This window comes from Prionailurus viverrinus, chromosome B3 (genome assembly GCF_022837055.1).
Source record: "Prionailurus viverrinus isolate Anna chromosome B3, UM_Priviv_1.0, whole genome shotgun sequence".
In the NCBI taxonomy this organism is placed as follows: Eukaryota; Metazoa; Chordata; class Mammalia; order Carnivora; family Felidae; genus Prionailurus; species Prionailurus viverrinus.
The window spans coordinates 75,958,910-75,977,430 of record NC_062566.1 but is presented as its reverse complement, the minus strand read 5'-3'; the positions used below and the strand labels follow the sequence as shown (position 1 = coordinate 75,977,430).

At 35.4% G+C, this 18,521-nt stretch overlaps 1 protein-coding gene across 6 annotated transcripts in view; it reads right to left on the bottom strand.

Annotated features, from left to right (window-relative positions):
* Nucleotides 1-18,521, bottom strand: part of G2E3 (G2/M-phase specific E3 ubiquitin protein ligase) — a 66,900-nt gene that overhangs the window by 15,609 nt on the left and 32,770 nt on the right. For all 6 annotated transcript variants that reach the window (XM_047862705.1, XM_047862702.1, XM_047862704.1 and 3 more), the window contains 6 exons: nt 15,649-15,773; nt 13,849-14,014; nt 6,194-6,300; nt 5,409-5,525; nt 2,600-2,724; nt 2,362-2,494 (listed from right to left, as the gene is read on the bottom strand). In XM_047862705.1, the coding sequence (XP_047718661.1) occupies nt 2,362-2,494; nt 2,600-2,724; nt 5,409-5,525; nt 6,194-6,300; nt 13,849-14,014; nt 15,649-15,773 (773 nt within the window). The remainder of the gene's footprint in view (nt 1-2,361; nt 2,495-2,599; nt 2,725-5,408; nt 5,526-6,193; nt 6,301-13,848; nt 14,015-15,648; nt 15,774-18,521) is intronic.

Genomic DNA, 18,521 nt, shown 5'->3' with positions numbered 1-18,521 from the left:
TACTTTTTAGTATAGACCAGTAATTCTCAGAGTGTGGTTCCAAACCAACGGCAGCAACATCATCTGGAAACTTATTAGAAATGCAAATTCTTTTTTTTTTTTCTTTTAAGATTTTAAGTTATCTCGACACCCAATGTGGGCTCAAACCCACAACCCTGAAATCAAAAGTTGCATACTCCACTGACTGAGCCAGCCAGGTGCCCCAGAGATGCAAATTCTTGAGCCACACGACAAGTAAACAGAACCAGAACCTCTGAGCGTGAGGCCTAGCAATCTGTGTCTTGATAAGACCTCCAGACAATCGTATGGACTGACTCAATTGTCCCCGCCTCAATTTCTCCATCTGTACGTGGAATTAATGTACTCAAAATAATTCTGTTTGGAGCAATGTCCATGGATCATCTTTCTACATCAAGTATAATTTTTTCTCATCCTAAAACATTATAATGCGCCAATGTGGGTCAGCCTTTGCTTTTTTTCTTCACACAACCCTCTCACTACTCATTAACCCAAGTTGCAAGAAAACCAGTCCTTTGGAAATTAAGACTATCCTTCAGAAGTATGCCTTCATGTAGCAGGTTGATTTCTTGCTCCTGCCTGGAATGGAAATGCCAATGCTATTCTTTTAGAATATGATGTTAAAGCATGGAACAAGGAATCAAACTTCCCTGGTATAACATCTTTGGAAACCTACATATTAAAATTTTTAAAATTAAGGTGAACATTTTTGATACTAAAAGTAATATAAAAACATTTTTAACAGATTTTCAGTTAACACAAGTGGTATCTTACAACAGCAATTCTTTACTTTTTGAAATAACTTCATATTCAAACACTTTTGGAATACTTCATATTCCATTTCTATCCATAAATCTAGTTATCAAATATTTTCACAGAAATTCTTTACTTTCTCAGTTTAAACTTGATACTGTTGTTAACAAAAAATATTTCAACAGGTTTAGCTACTATAATGTTACTTGTCTGTTTTTTTCCATAAGCTCCTTTGTAAAGTTATATATACTTAAAAATCTTAACTTCGGCTGAATAAATACCTGACACAGAATAAGGTTGTAATTCTAGTCTTATTTAAATGTTTATGAATGATTTTAAAGTTACTTATTTTGCTTTTATGAAAATATTTAAGCATCGCTGAGCGCGGTGGTGCGCGCCTGTAGTCCCAGCCATTAGGGAGGCTGAGCCAGGAGGATAGCTTGAGCACAGGAGTTCTGGGCTGCAGTGCGTTATGCCAATCGGGTGTCTGCGCTAAGTTCGGCATCAATATGGTGACCTCCTGGGAGCCGGGGACCACCAGGTTGCCTAAAGGAAGGGGTGAACCGGACCAGGTAGGAAAATATTTAGGCATTAATACAATACAATAATACTTGTAAGTATGTCTTAAACTTTCTAAAGAGGTGACATTTAGACCTCTGACATTGACAGCAAATATATTAAGCAAATGATTACAAAGTAAAAAAATAGTATCTATATTAAATGATCCCTTTTAATAAAGTAACACAGTATACTTGATATTTTAAACTACCTTTAAAATGATCTATAATATGTATTTTACATCATGATTTAGTACACAATAAATTTCATACACATTCTTTCTATGTGCAGTGCAATCTGATATTTTACATTCTATTTTAGCCTGTTTTTCTTTTTTTCATGTCGGTTACACTGACTTCATGATGATATGTTGGTCCTATAGTTTAAAAAACACTCTTCCAGGGGCACCTGGGTAGCTTAGTTGGTTAAGCTCTTGATTTGGCTGAGGTCATGATCTCACGTTTTGTGAGTTCAAGCCCCACATCAGGCTGTGCACTGACAGCCTGGAGCCTGCTTGGGATTCTCTCTCTCCCTTGCTCTCTGCCACTCCCCTGCTCTCTCTCTCAAAATAAATAAACATTACAACAAAAATAAAAACGAAACAAAAAACGCCTTTCAGGAATGCTTGGTGGCTAAGCTGGTCAAGTGTCTGACTGTGGCTCAGGTCATGATCTCTCTCTGCTGTCAGCACGGAGCCCACTTTGGATACTTTGTCCCCCTTCCTCTCTGCCCCTCACCTGCTCACAATCTCTCACTCAAAAATAAACATAAAAAAAAAAAAAAAAAAGGAAAGGAAAAGAAAAAACACACTCTTCCAGAATACTAAGATCAGCTAATATGCTAAGTGTATAAAGCTACTTCCTATTGTAATTTTTTTCAAAATAGAGTTTTATAGGGATTGCCTGGCTGGCTCAGTTGTTACTGCAAGTGACTCTTGATCTTGGGGTCATGAGTTCAAGCTGCACATTGGGTATAGAGCTTACTTTAAAAAAAAAAAAAAGTTTATATTTTTCTCCAATTCAAAATACATACCTCAGAAGATCTTTATGCTGGGCTCCAGGTGACTGTCTGGGTAATTTAGGTGATGATTCTTCCAACAAACAATCAGTTATTCCCACATTATTAGTGTTGGGTAATGTATGCTTTTTGGCTTTTTGGAAATCCTCTGCAGATTTAAAACCCTATGTTAGCATTATAGAAATATAGGAAGAAACTTTTCAATAATATACATTTGAAATAAAATTCTTTATTCAAAATTGCAAAATATTACCTGAATTGTAGAGAATACCTCTACATTCCAAACACTCCCAATTTTGTTCCCATGATCGTAATGAGGAACAAGCTAAATGTGTTCCGCTAGAACCACAACACTGACAGCGCTTTATTTCCCATTTGCTGAGGATATAAAGAGAAACAGATGTTTACATTTTGGTATTAACTTGGTCTAATTCCAACCACTAGCACTACCATAGGCCAGCACATATAACCACATATAACCAGCTCTTCTACAAAAGGAGGACAAATAGATTATCTGCTTTGATACTATATTACTTTTTCTTCAAGTATTTTTTTCCTATTTCATTTATTATGTTTATAACCTCCTCCTCTAAATATTCGCTAATTTAAAAGACCTAAACTAAATATCAACATGTACATGCACATACACAAAAATATAAACACTAGAAAGAATATGATTAAGAAAGAAAAAATTTCTTTTATATTTGGAAATTACTACAGCCAAAGGGAGATTGCTATGTGAATGTGTCCAACATGGAAGAAGCATTCATTAAATATATTATTTACCTAAAATATCTTTCCAATTCAATGTGAGGAATTACTTCCTACAAAAGATTGTTCAGACACCGATATTGGGCAGCTCAACAGGATCCAGATGTTACTATCTTGCCCATATTCATATTCTCTTATTTGTTCCCCTCCACCCCCACCCCCACCCCCATGTTTCCCACCAGGCTGTGTGGTATGTGTGTTTTCTGTATAGGTGTGGGTATGGGTTGTGGTGTGGTGCCTACTTTTCGTTTGATTATGAGTAGACCCTCAATGAATCAAAATGGATATACATTCCCTGAGTGCATGGATGTGTAGGTGATGAGAGAGGCAACTGGAAACCCTCCCGTCCAGTAGGTATAGGTGAATCTCTCTCTGTGTGGATATGGGATATGGGTCTACAGCTGTGTGTCTCCCCAGCTTCCCCCAATAGTTCTGCCAAATGATGATGAAGAGAAAGAAGAGCACAGCGCTTAATATACACTAGGACCAGTTCTCACTCTTGTACGAAAAGTTTAATCCTTGTAATTTTAAAATGTAGGGAAAACCACTGTTACCCTTCATTTTAAAGAAGAGGAAACCATAGCATAGACGGGTAAATAACTTGCCCAATTAAATTTACACTGCTAGTAAGTCTCAGTGAGGCTTCCAACCTAGTTTACCCGGCTTCATTCAGGCCCATGCTCCTAACCACTACACCATGGTGCCTTTCAGCAAAACTGCTTTTCTATCACGAGGACGAGGGAGTGAGATTACCAGAAAAAGCATTCAAATGGCAGGTATTGTGCCCCAGGAGAAATGAGAAGGGATAGCAATCTCGAATAACTGCTAGAAAGAAAAGGGAGCTTGGTAACTACTGACTGGGTGAATAAATTTAGAAAATATCAGCATTAATGAACATATTTGCTTCTTAGAAATCTAAAGTGCTGGGGCGTCTGGGTGGCTTGACTGGTTAAGCATCTGACTCTTGATTTCAGCTCAGGTCATGATCTCACGGTTCATGGGTTTGAGCCTTACATCAGGCTCTGCACTAACAGTGTGGGGCCTACTTGGGATTCCACTCGTGCTTGCCCCCGAACCTGCCCTCAAAAAATAAATAAATAAGCTTAAAAAAAAAAGAAATCTAAAATACCTTATTGTTTACAAAGCACATCTATATACATCATCTTATCTGTGTGTCAGCACAACTCTTTAGAGGGGGTATTATTGGTGTTTACAAACGAATAATCAGGATCACCAGTCTTGTGTACACAGAGGGCACATAATGATTATTGATTCAGATTGGAGCCAATATCCACTGACAGTACTTAAGAATAATCAATAAATTTCAAATGCCAAACCCTTTTTATAGTGATCCAAAAGAATACTGCTAGATTATTTTAGTTAAATTAAGCTATGGAATAGTGCCATCCAAAAGAAACACAATGCGAGTCATTTAATTTAAACTTTCCTAGTACATGATTGAAAAAGGTAAAAGAAACAGATGAAACGAATTTCAACATTTCCAAAATATGATTTTGCTTGACATGTAATCAATATAAAAACAAATATAAAAAATTATATTAACAAGATACTTTAAAACTTATTAACAAGATAAAACTTATTAACAAGATACTTTAAGTTATTTTTGTCTTACTGTTATGGGCTGAATTGTGTCCCCTCCAAATTCATAAGTTGGAGTCCCCAAACCCAGTACACCTCACTATGTATCTGTATTTGAAGATAGGGCCTTTAAAGACATAATTAAGATAAAATGAGGTCATATAGATGGGCCCTAATTTAATATGACTGGTGTTCTTACAGGAAAAGAACATTAGGAAACAGGCAGAGGGACAATCACGCGAAGACAGTTAGAAGGGAACCATGTGCATGACAAGGAGAGAGGCTTCAGCAGAAATAAAACCTGCGGGTACCTCTATCTGGAACTTCTAATCTCTAGGATGGTGAGAAAACAAATTTCTGTTGTTAAGGCAGGCTTAGCAAATGAAGACACTTAAAACACTTCTCAATTTGGAGTAGGCACATTTCAAGTGTTCAACAGTCAATGTGGCTAGTGGCTACCATATAGGACAGTGTAGCTCTAGAAAATGAAGGCTCAGTAAATACACCACAGAAATAAGTTACAACTATGCGGACAACAATAATTTCTCTGTAAAAATGCATTTAATAAATATACCTGCAAGTTAAAACTTCAAACATTCTAAGAGCCAAACTATATTTCACGAACTAGAAAACTACTTCCTCAACCGATGGTTTAAATAAGGACACTAAACACATGGGACTTCCCAACATACCTATCAGGTGCATTATAGTCTCGCCCTTCTTTGCAACGACATCTCCGGACATCACAATGCTCATAGTGCTGCAGAAGTTCTTGATAAGCATTTTCCTCTAATTCCCAAGATGCATCTCTGTAAATGAAGAAAGATATAAAATACACTTTGAACTAAAATTTTACATAAAAGGATTGGTAATGAATATAAAAAAAACTTTTCACATACTTGGGAATAAGGATAAAACTTTTGTTTTTTAGGATTAATCATTCTCTTCAAGATATATATCTATTAGTGTCATTTTATCCTACAGTTAATTATTCTTACAGTGAATTTTCAAATGTTAAATGAAAAATTAGAAATTTTCTAAAATTTACATTTTTCCTAATATTTCACTTCTAATTTTTAAACGTCAAGTTTAGTGCCATTATTTCTGGATTCCTCCTCTTTAAGTATTAAGAAAATCCTTCTTATACACTTTAAATAATTTATACATACCATTGTGAAGTCTGTTACTTTGGTATAAGTCAAACAATTAATATTGTACACACTGAGGTATTTATTAAGAGACTGTAAGTCAATTAATGAGACATTTAAGTCACAGCCCCTGCCCTCAAGAACTAGCAATCTGGGAAGAAGGAGGCAGTTTTGGGGGGAGGGGGGGGCAGCAGCTTTACATTTCCCCATTTAAGATGGCTGCTTATTTATAATTTTAATCATTCATAAATGATTATTTTGATTATTTCCACTGTTATTAAATACTACATTTAAATTATCTTCTTTGTCAAAGGCTAAATGGTACTCACTTTTCAGGAATATGAATTCCCATTCTCAACATCTCTTTCTGAAATATATCACTATTATTGCATATTGTGCATCTAAAGAAAAACACTCCTGCATTTATTGCTTGAACCTGTAATAGAAAACAGAAATCCATTGTTAACAATTTAATTATAAATTATAACAGCTAACAGAACATGTGATATTTTTTACTTAATATATTATGAAAATAAATTTTCTATGCTAGTTCTCAAGCTTTGATAAGTGAAGTTATTCTATTGCTAAAATTTTGAAATTTTTTCCCCCAATGATCAAAAATAATTGTTAATGAATCGGCTATTCTTAGCTTTACATCTATCACTCACATATTTTTCTCAACCTGTTATTTTTTCTTTCTTAGGTCATTTTCTTTTTTTACTATCATATGAAAGAGCAAGTAGGAGAGGGGGAGAGAGGGAGGGAGAGAGAAACAGAGAGAGAGAGAGAGAGAGGGAGAGGGCGAAGGAGAGGGAGAGGGAGAGACTGAATCCCAAGCAGGCTCCATGCTGTCAGCACAAAACTCGACGTGGGACCCAAACCCACTATCATGAGGCCAAGACCTGAACCGAAATCAAGAGTCAGACACTCAACTGACTGAGCCACCCAGGTGCCCCTAATGTCATTATTGTCCTCAAATATTGTGTTATCCATCACTCTCTGTGAATAAAACAGTAAAAATATTGACTTACTTCATCTGGAAGGGTGTTTAAATAAGTATTACTATAAATCATTCTTGGTTCTGTTTTTAACTCAATCTCGAAGTTACTTTTTTCCTAAGAGGGGAGAATTATAAAACCTATTCTCACTTTCAGCACATAGAAAAACAGAGCCCTCAGGCAGAGAGTACAAGGAAACAGAAAACTATAAACCTATTAGAAAGAGTAGCCAATCTCTATTTAAAAAAACTAGCAGCACATATTCATTTAATAACTATTTACCCCCCATTGTGTAGATGCTGAACACTATGCTATGTACCAAAAATAGAAACATAAAATAACTTAGATCCTATATCAAGGAATTTTTGTGAGGTACAATTATAATTTGTAAAAGAGTGTGTCTTTAAGTATATACATGGAAGAGAAAGGAAGAAGTACCTAAGTCTATGTAAGAGCCTGACAAAAATGTCACAGGAATTGCGAGTTCAAAGCAAAATTTGGAAGAGGAAACAAAGGTTTACCAGGAAAATAGGACAAAAGACATTATAAGGAAATGGAATTGCACATATCAAGTTTCCATGGCAAGAGAGAGCACAATGTGATCAGGGAACTAATTAATAATATACTTCGGGATTACATGCTGGCAATACTGAACTCAGTAATGAGGTTAGACAGGTAAATCAAAGCCAGTAATGTATGTGAAAAACTGGTAAGGAATAAAGCATGCAGGAGAAAAGGACAGTTAGTAGGCTCCTTCGAAAGTCTAGCTTAAAAAAAAAAGTGTCTAAAGTTATATCACAGAGAGTTAAGGCAGAGGCTAGCAACAAATAAAGATACACAAAAATAGCTACCAGGTTGAGCTGATAGATGGGGAATTTATGAATGATAATGAAAACAAATTAGACTTGAGGTTCAAAAAACATTAGTAGTGAGGCACCTAACTGCTATGTCAGAAGAGTCAGCAACTTTTGGTCTCAGGCTCATGGGTTCAAGTCCCACATTTGGTGTAGAAATTACTTAAATAAATAAAATATAAACAAAAGCAACCACCAAGTAGCAAGTGGGACACACACACACACACACACACACACACAAAGAATGTGGGAGGGAAGGGGTGTGTGAGTGGCTCAGTCGGTTGCCCCGACTCTTGATTCTGGCTCAGGTCATGATCTCAAGGTTCTAGAGATAGACACATGGAGCCCCAATGGTCAGGTTCCGTGATGACAGCTGGAGTCTGCTTGGGATTTTCCCCCTCTCTCTCTACCCCTCCCTTTCTCTCAAAATAAATAAATAAACTTTAAAAATGTGCGAGGGAAGCAACAAGTTACTAAAATCTGTGAACTAAAGGGTTTTTAAGCAACTGTACACAGATACCAAGATCTTAGTAAATAGAGTATATAATACATGAAAGTGTCTAGTATGGAGGAAAAAAACAACATGGGGCATATGGAAGATACCAACAAGACCACTGCAATGATGGAGGAATCCAAACTGAACAAGAATAGTGGCAATTCTCTACATACAGAGTGAAAAGTTTCCATCAATTTTTAAATGCTTATTTGTTTTGAGAGAGAGAGACAGCGTGTGTGCACACAAGCAGGGGAGGGGCAGAGAGAGAATCCCAAACAGGGCCTGTGCTGTCAGCACACAGCCCAATGTGGGGTCCAAACTCACGAATGGTGAGATCATGACCTGAGCCGAAATCAAATTGGACACATAACTGAGTCACCCAGGCACCCCCAATTTTTAAAATATTAATCTGCATGCTCTCCTCACAAAATCCCAATGTAGTGGTCACAAATGATGAAATATGCTTAACCAAATACAATTCTCATTCTATTTCTTCAGTCTGTTTTTCCTTCGACTTTTTTATGTTAATGAAGTTCAGGAATTAAAAATTTTTTTTCTTTGAGGGGCGCCTGGGTGGTTCAGTCGGTTAAGTGTCCGACTTCAGCTCAGGTCATAATCTCACAGTCCATGAGTTTGAGCCCAGCATCAGCCTCTGTGCTGACAGCTCAGAGCCTGGAGCCTGCTTCGGATTCTGTGTCTCCCTCTCTCTCTGCCCTTCCCCTGCTCATGCTCTGTCTCTCTCTGTCTCAAAAATAAATAAAAACATTAAAAAAAAAATTTTTTTTAATTAAAAGAAATTTTTTTCTTTGGGTATTGATATATAATGGGAAAAACTCCATTTACTATTTCAGTTAAGACTTGTGACAGAATGGCAAAAGCACTGTCAGCTCCTTTACTGAACATGACTCAAGAATTAGCTTTTACTGGGCTCTAATCAAGTAATAACGGCATGTTAGTATTTGTCACCGGTGTCCGTGTGGCTGTGATTTTATATTATATTTGCATAAAGTAGGCCTACACTGTTGTAAGAATATTATTTTAACTTTTTAATGATGGGATTAGAAATTTGGTATTTTCAGTGTTCACACAAAGGCATATGAATACTAGGGTCAAGTCTGAGAACCTGTTTCATTATCAACAAATAATTGAGACAATTCTTAATTGTTTTGAAAAATAATATACTCTTACAAATTAACAAGAGGATACATTTGGTAATAATTACATTCTTTCAAATACAAATTCTTAATGAAGAAAAAACTGTTTTTGTAAAATTGTCATAAAATGTGAACTGTTCCTCATTAGGCAAAGATAACTCTTCCTGATACTTATGAATTGCACTCTCTGGATCCTTTTTTACAAACACTTCTTTGTAAGAATTGACAGAATTTATGAAATTTACCCAACAAAACTAGGCTCCGCCCTGCCATTTTTAACTGAATAATCCTAAATATAAAAAAGTTCAAGGCTCATGCAAAAAACAAAAAACAAACAAACAAAAAAAAACCAAAAAAAACCCCAAAAAACTACTCAGGTATTTTTCTTTATCTAAATTACATTTTATTAATAATACAAATAAAAACTGATTTATCAGATGAAGCTAAAAAACAAGGCCTCATTTTAAAACATAATGTACCATATTAAGGGCTTTTGGGTCTATGGTATAACTAGGACTGTCATATTTCTTCCCAGATACAACCTAGAAGTCAAGGTTTTGACATTCATCTAAGATTACCTGTAATAATCCTAACTCACATAAAAAATCTCTTTTGCAGACATTTACAGTGGGTGACAGGTAACATTATCTCCTACCTTTTGTTACATTTTTGTCACATCCCTTTACCCCACTGTTAAGCATGAATATATAATTTCATAATTCTGTTTTTTAAAATGCATACTGTTGTTTCTTTATTTCATTTAGTTATATACATTCCTGATCATCTGATTTACTTTCTTTATCAAAATATATCATCAAAATAAAGATATGTTTGAGGTTGCTTCAGTGTTCAAGTTTGCGTGTGCTTTTCTTTTTCTCAGCTTTTCTTTAATTGTCCTAAACATGACTAGCTTCATTTTACAAATATACATGATATTGCTACCAAGTCAGGTTTGATACTGATTGTCCTGATAGTAAAGCATTTAAGCTTCTCCCCAAAAAGGGCTGTACGTACTGCTGCTCTTGGTTTTGAAAACTGTACTTTCCCAACAGTAATCTCTTATGAAAGTTCTGCTTAAGGTTGTTGTTCTATCAGTGGGTTAAAAACCTTTTGTTTTAAGCTTCCCTGTGGAAAACTAAACGCTGTGTTGTGCCACCCACTGCTAAACTCAGTACACAGTGTGACTTAGAGACATAAGTCCTGTAGTATTTCCTGCAATACACTGGCCAGCATCTGTCTGTATGTCTTCACAGAACACTGGCACTCATGAGGACAAAGTACAGAAAAGTTATGCACAGTTTCATTTTAGTAATGCTTTTTAATTTTAAGGCACTGCTTTTCTCAGGTAAAGCTAAAAAGGGACATCAATATGCTTAATCACTAAGACGAAACAAGAAAATCAGTTAACAAAATATTACCACACTATACACATAGAAATAAAGAAAATAATAAAGAAATCCCTTAAAGCAGACTCAAGATTGGTACAGTTGGAAAAGCTTTGGGATATTTCACTGCATGTTTGTACAAACAACACACGCTGCTTTCCTTTTCATCCTTAGATCCCAGAAGCTGGCTTTACCTAGTGGAGTTTTTGGGACAACAAAGACAAGGCCAAGAGTTCCACGAATTCATGAAGTTCTTCCCCTATCCACTGGCACTATGAGGCAGCAACAGTTTTTAAATAATTAAACCTTGTTCTTTTTCTTCATGTTTGTAGTGTTTCACTGAAAACTTTTTAAATTTAATTTTATATTTATTTTGAGAGAGAGAGAGAGCACATGTGAGCTGGGGAGGAGCAGGGAGGGAGGGAGGGAGAAAGAGAGAAGAGAGAAAATCCCAAGCAGGTTCTGTGTCAGCACAGAGCCCAACGTGGGACTCAGTCTCACAAACCAGGAGATCATGACCTGAGCCAAAATTAAGAGTCCAACACTTAACCAACTGAGCCACCCAGGCACCCCCTCACTGAAAGCTTTAAAAAGAAAAGAAAAGAAAAGAAAAGAAAAGAAAAGAAAAGAAAAGAAAAGAAAAGAAAAAAAGCCATCATTCTACTCTTTCCTCCCGTCAAAACTCAGTAGTGACATGAGGGTGAAAAGGTAACTGGGAACACCTAGGCATTAATATAACAAGAATTATCCATAATGGGCTACTGGTAACACTGTACATGGTTAGACAGTGGGCAACCAAGATGAATTTCAACTGCCCATGACATTAGATTGAGGTATTATTAGCTCTGTGGGCTGACATTTAACATTAGAGTAACAGCATCTTGTCACACCGTCACTCTGACAAAATCCTATGTAGCATAGGATGACTATGCTATTTAAGTTTATGTACTGTGAAATAGCACTGTGAAAAACTTGGATGACAGACCAGTTTCTTGAACTTCACCTGTGACTTTAGAGACACAGGGCTTTTTGGCTCAGATGCCTTGGCATCTAACATTGTTTGCAGCAGATTAAGGCAAGGTATTATTATTAAGGTATTATTAGCTCTGTGGGCTGACATTTAACATTAGAGTAACAGCATCTTGTCACACCGTCACTCTGACAAAATCCTATGTAGCGTAGGATGACTATGCTATTTAAGTTTATGTACTGTGAATAGCACTGTGAAAAACTTGGATGACAGACCAGTTTCTTGAGCTTCACATGTGACTTTAGAGACATAGGGCTTTTTGGCTCAGATGCTTTGGCATCTCACATTGTTTACAGCAGATTAAGGCTGGATAGTTCAAAAAAATAAAGGCAGTACAATTCCACTGAGACCCCTCACCATCTTCTGTGTCTTGAGTCCTTGGTGTTTTGATAGTGGACCTTTGATCTTTGGGTATTGGTGGCATAGGATCTACAAATCCCATATTGTCATAGAAGTTATGAATAGTGCTGAGATTAAAATGTGGTCCTCAGGTTTAAAAAAGATCAATTTCTTTGGTTAATGTCAAGGTCAATCTGGAATGGTCTACAATTCTAAACTGCTACATTTCTTTGAGAGAAGATATTTGGGGATGTGGAATTTAATCTTTTCAGGTGCCCCTGAGTTAGAATATTTTCCATTTCAATGACCTCAGATTTTAGTTTAACCAGCTTTTTCTTGTGATTTTCGAGTTCTTTTTAAGTTGTTCTATTCTGGCCTTCTGGTGTACCAAAAGAGCTTGAGTGTAGACACCATCATCAGATCCCACACTCAACTGTGCTTCACTCATTCTATCCACATGTGCTACAAAGTAGGGTCCATTAGGTGCATTGAATATTCTCTATTTCTACATAATGATCAGGATGGCTTAAAAGATTTGTAAGTTCAAAGGTAGGGGACACAACCCCTGGTGAAACTGCAGAGGGTTTATTATGAGAAACTGTTATTTTGAAAGTATATTTTTTACTGGGCTGAGTGACCACTACTTGAGAAGAAACTGAAGTTATTGCCTATTGTTTGATTCATTCAAGTACTTTACTATTATTAATACTTTTAAGACTGCCTTGAAATATGAGGATTTATAACATCTTTTAACTTTAAAAAGTACTTTTGTGGATAACCTATAATCAATAATAACATTATATTTTACTAAACAATAATAAAAGCCAAACTTTAATAAAAGCATTAAACTTAAATCCTTTATTATTTGGCATTCTATTAACTGTAACTATCAGTTGGCCGGTTCACACATGTACATTATTGTATATGATGTTATCAATAAGTGAGATCTTTTTAAAATCTTCAAGAATCATCTGAATCAAATAACTGTTCAATTACTTAATGTTATGTGTTGTATGGTATCTACTTAATAACTTGTCATCAAGTTTAACATACAAGGTGGCTTTCAAAAAGAACTAATGCTTTTAATTCATTAAACAGTAATCAGTCCCTGTCAAGAAGCTGTCATATAGTGTTGACCACAGTTGTTTCTGTTTTTGTTTTTGTTTTAAAGGCCTCTTAACATTTAAGTATCTTAGCTTACAGTTAAATTATCATTTCACATATCTTGGTCTTCTAAGCTTAAATATGTAAATGAACTTGGGAATTAAATCTGTGTTTTATTCACTGTGAAATACAAACAAAAGCCTTAGGTAAAAACAACAAAAATGTTCAAGCATAATAAAAACTAAAAGGTAGTATTCTAAACTATTTATTAAAATATTAGTTCGATATTCACTTCAAAAGAGTAAATTTCAATACAGTAATTCTTCAGTACAGTATATTTCATATGTAAAATATGCTTTAATTAAGCTGTTTTTAAAAGTTACAAGTACAGGTAAAATACACATGTCAACTCTTTCCAATTTAAAATTCAAATCAGGGCACCTTGTCATCCTCAGATGGAGGAGCATATGACTCTTGATCCCAGGGTTGTGAGTTCAAGCCTCATGTTGGGTGTAGAGATTACTTAAATAAGTAAGTACATAAACTTAAAAAAAATAAAATAAATGAAATTCAAATCAGCAAGCAACAAATTTTATATCAGAAAAAGTTTATAAGATATCTTACCTGTAAACAGTCTCTATGAAACCAAGCATTCTTACAACAAGGACTTCGTAATATGCTGTAAGTTGGAATAGGCTCAATATATTCCAAGCAAATGGTACATGGTAAGGAGTCTCTATAATTATTAGATGTAATTATTTGAACAGGTCTATGGTTCCAACAAAATGACCTAAAAATATAAATTATTTAAAAATAACATCTAATAAATTGCAAAGCACAATCAGGCTAGCATTGTAATTTGCATTTAATAAAAGAAAACTCATTTGTATCATAATTAACCTACAACAGACAGGAACCTTGGCACTATAAATCCATCTCACAGGGAGGGGGGATGGGCTAAATGGGTAAGGGGCACTAAGGAATCTACTCCTGAAATGACTGTTGCACTATGTGCTAACTAATTTGGATGTAAATTAAAAAAAAAAAAAAAAAAAAAAAAAAGAAAAAGTAAAGGAAAAATAAATTCGTGGTTGTAAGGCATTCATATGAATGGGTATCATTTAAATTTAACTTCATATTTCTCTCTAAAGGAGTGATAATGAATAAAAAGTTGAGAAATACTATTGTAAGATAATGAGAATTTGAAGTTGTTCTGTCTCTACCTCTTTACCTAATAAAGCTTGACTATTACTAACTTTAAAAAAAAACCGGAGAGTGTTATGCTAAGTGAAATAAGTCATACAGAAAAAGACAGATACCATATGTTTTCACTCTTATGTGGATCCTGAGAAACTTAACAGAAGTCCATGGGGGAGGGGAAGAAAAAAAAAAAAAGAGGTAAGAGAGGGAGAGAGCCAAAGCATAAGAGACTCTTAAAAACTGAGAACAAAGTGAGGGTAGATGGGGGGTGGGAGGGAGGGGAGGGTGGATGATGGGTATTGAGGAGGGCACCTTTTGGGATGAGCACTGGGTGTTGTATGGAAACCAATTTGACAATAAATTTGATATTTAAAAAAATCCATTTCACAATCTATGAGCAAGGAGATCTGGACATTCAGAATGTGTACCTTTTGTTGGTTAAGACTTAACTCACAGAATTTCAGTAACTAGTATTATGTTGAGAATCCTATGTAATAATATTGTTAGCAACACCATTATACTCAACAATGCACAAAAGAAGGAATTTAAACTTAAAAAATATTTTAATCAAGTAACACATAAAATGTAAGTAAAAACTTATTTTAAGTAACTAAATTTATTTCCTCTTGTATTTTCTAAACTGCAGTTTTATACATGGTAACAATCCATTAAATAGTTCAAGAACACAAAGACCACAAGAAATAGGACATTAATAATATCAAATACTAAAATTCATAAATTTTGATGTTTAAAGCTTGACTCAGGAAGTAAACATTGTCTGGGGCACTCCAGGGCATAATATTTATTTTTGGACTCCACCAAATTTAAATGCCTTTAATTTACTCAATGAGAAATATATCTGGCCCTGTGGAAGAAAAGTGGATCATAAATCTAAAAACATGACATAAAAATCTAGACTTATGAAAGGTGGAAATTTTTATTAAATATGAATAATTTAAGGGTTCCGTATCATATTCTAGAGTTGAAAGGTGAAAGTGAATATTAATTGTTAAGCCCATACTACACTGGCAATTTCCAAGACTTTGAAGACAGTGATGACTCCATAAAAGAGGGGAGTATTTAAAACATAAATGTACATATATGTGTAAACTCAGTGTAGCTCTGAAAAGAAATTTTACAAAGGAATTATCATTGGGATATCCATATCCATTTTCTACTTTTCCCTAACATTCATCGTTCATATTCAATAGTTAATTAACTTACGCAAAATTGCCAGTAAATTGGAAAATACATTCTCTCTGAAGTCCACATGGAAAATGATAACTTCGTTTACATCGGGGTGCAACACATCCAATTGAAGCACCAGTTTTCTTGCAAATACAGCATTTCTAGAAGAAAATATGAAAACAGAGATCATAACATACGAAAGCTTAGTACTATAATATGACCTAGGTATAAATATTCTTTGTGGGGAGTCTGAAATTATTTTCATCTTACAACAGCTATGATGATGGTATATTAAAGCAATTTCCTGAAAAAAACTGTCCAACCCAGAAACAATCTAAAGACACTAAAGATTCACTACTGTAACAATTTTTCACAAAGGATTCATCTCCCATCTAACATGTGGATGAGACAGAGATGCTTCTTTTCCTTTCTACCTGGCTAAAATACTTTCAACTAAAGGATTTGTAAACATAACGGCTATACATTAAAATCTCAAATCTCAGGGCGCCTGGGTAGCTTAGTTGGTTAAGGATCCAACTCTTGATTTTGGCTCAGGTCATGACCTCACAGTACATGGAGTCATGCCCCATGTCGGGCTCTGTGCTGACAACATAGAGTCTGCTTGGGATTCTCTCTCTCTGCCCTCACCTCTGCCCCTCCCCCACTCTCTCAAAATAAATATATAAACATTAAAAAAAAAGTCTCAAATCTAATAAAAAATACATAACTAGGAAATACTCATCAAGGAGAATAGCCGAACAATACTAGAAACCAATCTGTCAAAAAAAAAAAAAAAAAAATCTGCTAGGATCAATCACTCTATCCTAACTAAATGAAAAAAGTGTTAGATACTCATAATAGGTTACATAGTGACCTCCCCCCCAACAAGATATGTTCAAGTCCTAATTCCTGGTACTATGAACGTGATCTTATTTGGATATAGGGTCTTTGTAGATGTAAGTTAGTTAAAGATCTTAAAATGAAACCATCCTAGATTTAGGGTGGTCCCTAAATCAAATGACTAGCGTTCTTATAAGTGAAAGGAGAGGACATTTAAGACACAGACACACAGAGGGGAAAGCCATGTGAAGCTGGAAGCAGAGACAGGAGTTATGGTGCCACAAACCAAGGAATGCCAAAGGTTGCCAGTAGCCACCAATAGCTGGGAGGGAAGCATGGAAGGGATTCTCCCTCAGAGCTCCCAGAAAGAATCAATCCTTCTGACAGTTTCATTAGGAATTTCTGGTCTCCAGAACTATGAGAACAAATTTCTGTTTTAAGCGACCTAGTCTGTGGTAATTTATTATGGTAGCCCTAAGGAACAAACACAATACCAATGGCACTAACTAAAATATAACACTGGTATATGAACACAAAGACTAATATTAGATAATTCAATCATTACTAAAATACACAGCAGTATCTAAAACATTTTGGAACCCTTGAGACAGCCATTATAAAATGGTCACTGATGAAGGGAGTATGTAGTCTTATTGCTGACCCTGAAGTACCATTAGGTCACTGGAGAATACCTTGCCAACCTGAGGCTCCTCCCATAAACTGACATATGGAACTCTAGCTTCAGGTCACAAATGGAGACAACTCAAGGTTGAGGATATTTTTAAAGGTTCACAATATGCTCACAGAGGATTAAGATGTTTTTAGAAAACAGGTATTTCCAAACTGTAAGGAGACCCTTTCAGGTCATATTTCACCACAAGTTCACTAATCATCAGAAGGTTGAGGAATTCTGATACTAATATTCTCACACAGTCCTTAGATAAATGCCACTGCTAACCTTTCGCCCAAGGTTTTCTTTTATGCCCTACAGTTATATCCCACCATTTAGTCCCATGCCTCCTCAACATATTTAAAAATAACTGTTCCCCCCCCCCTTTTTTTTTTTTGCCTCAACTAAAATAAAGGTCTTGCTTCCCTTTCAGAATTTCTTGGATGAAATTTCTTATTTTCCCATCATCTTTCATTTTCATTCAGACTTGGCAAGGGTTGGGAGGAAGATATGGAAAAAAGCAAGGGGGGTATCAAAATATTATTTTAGTTCTCTATTACAGACTATAGTCCACAACTCTACCTTCATACTTTAAAAACTCTGGTCCTTTGAGCCTAATGACATCTATCCTCTGTTACCTACTAACTTCTCCTGCCTTGAGACTTTGGCGCCTTTCTCTGTATCTAATTCTTGCTATCATTGTAAACAACTCCTACATTGATGAGACAACCTTTCTTCGACTTCTTCAACTATGATGTGTCAATGCTCTTCATCTCTACTCCATAAAAATCATCAGTTCCAGTTATCGTTTCCTCTGGACGGAATTCCCTATACTTCCAACCTTCTCATTTTTTTTAACCTTCTCATTTTCTAATTCTCCTTATTTCTACTCACACCACATGGAAACCTATAATTCTTTCCTTGTGTTTAATACAGTAGGTATCACACAGAAGACTCACAAACTATAATTAGATGAACAAAGGGTTAAAGTTTAGAATACAGTAAAACCTTGATTTGCGAGCATAATTCATTCCAGAAACATGCTTGTAATCCAAAGCACTTGTATATCAAAGCGAATTTCCCCATAATAATGGAAACTCAGATTTTTCATTCCATGACCCAAAAAAATTCATATAAAAATGATTACAGGATTGTAATATAATACAAAATAATAAAGAAAACACAAAATATAAAGAAAAATAAACAAATTAACCTTTGAAGACCTTCATGGCTGAAGTGAGGGAGACAAGACAGAGGAGGTTTATGTGTAGGACAACTTCCACTATCACTAACAGAATCACTGCTCTTGGCTCAATGGAAACTTTTTCTGCATGGGGGCCACTGTATACACTCGCACAGATGTTGACTACAGTACAGTATTAATAAACGCTTGTCATAT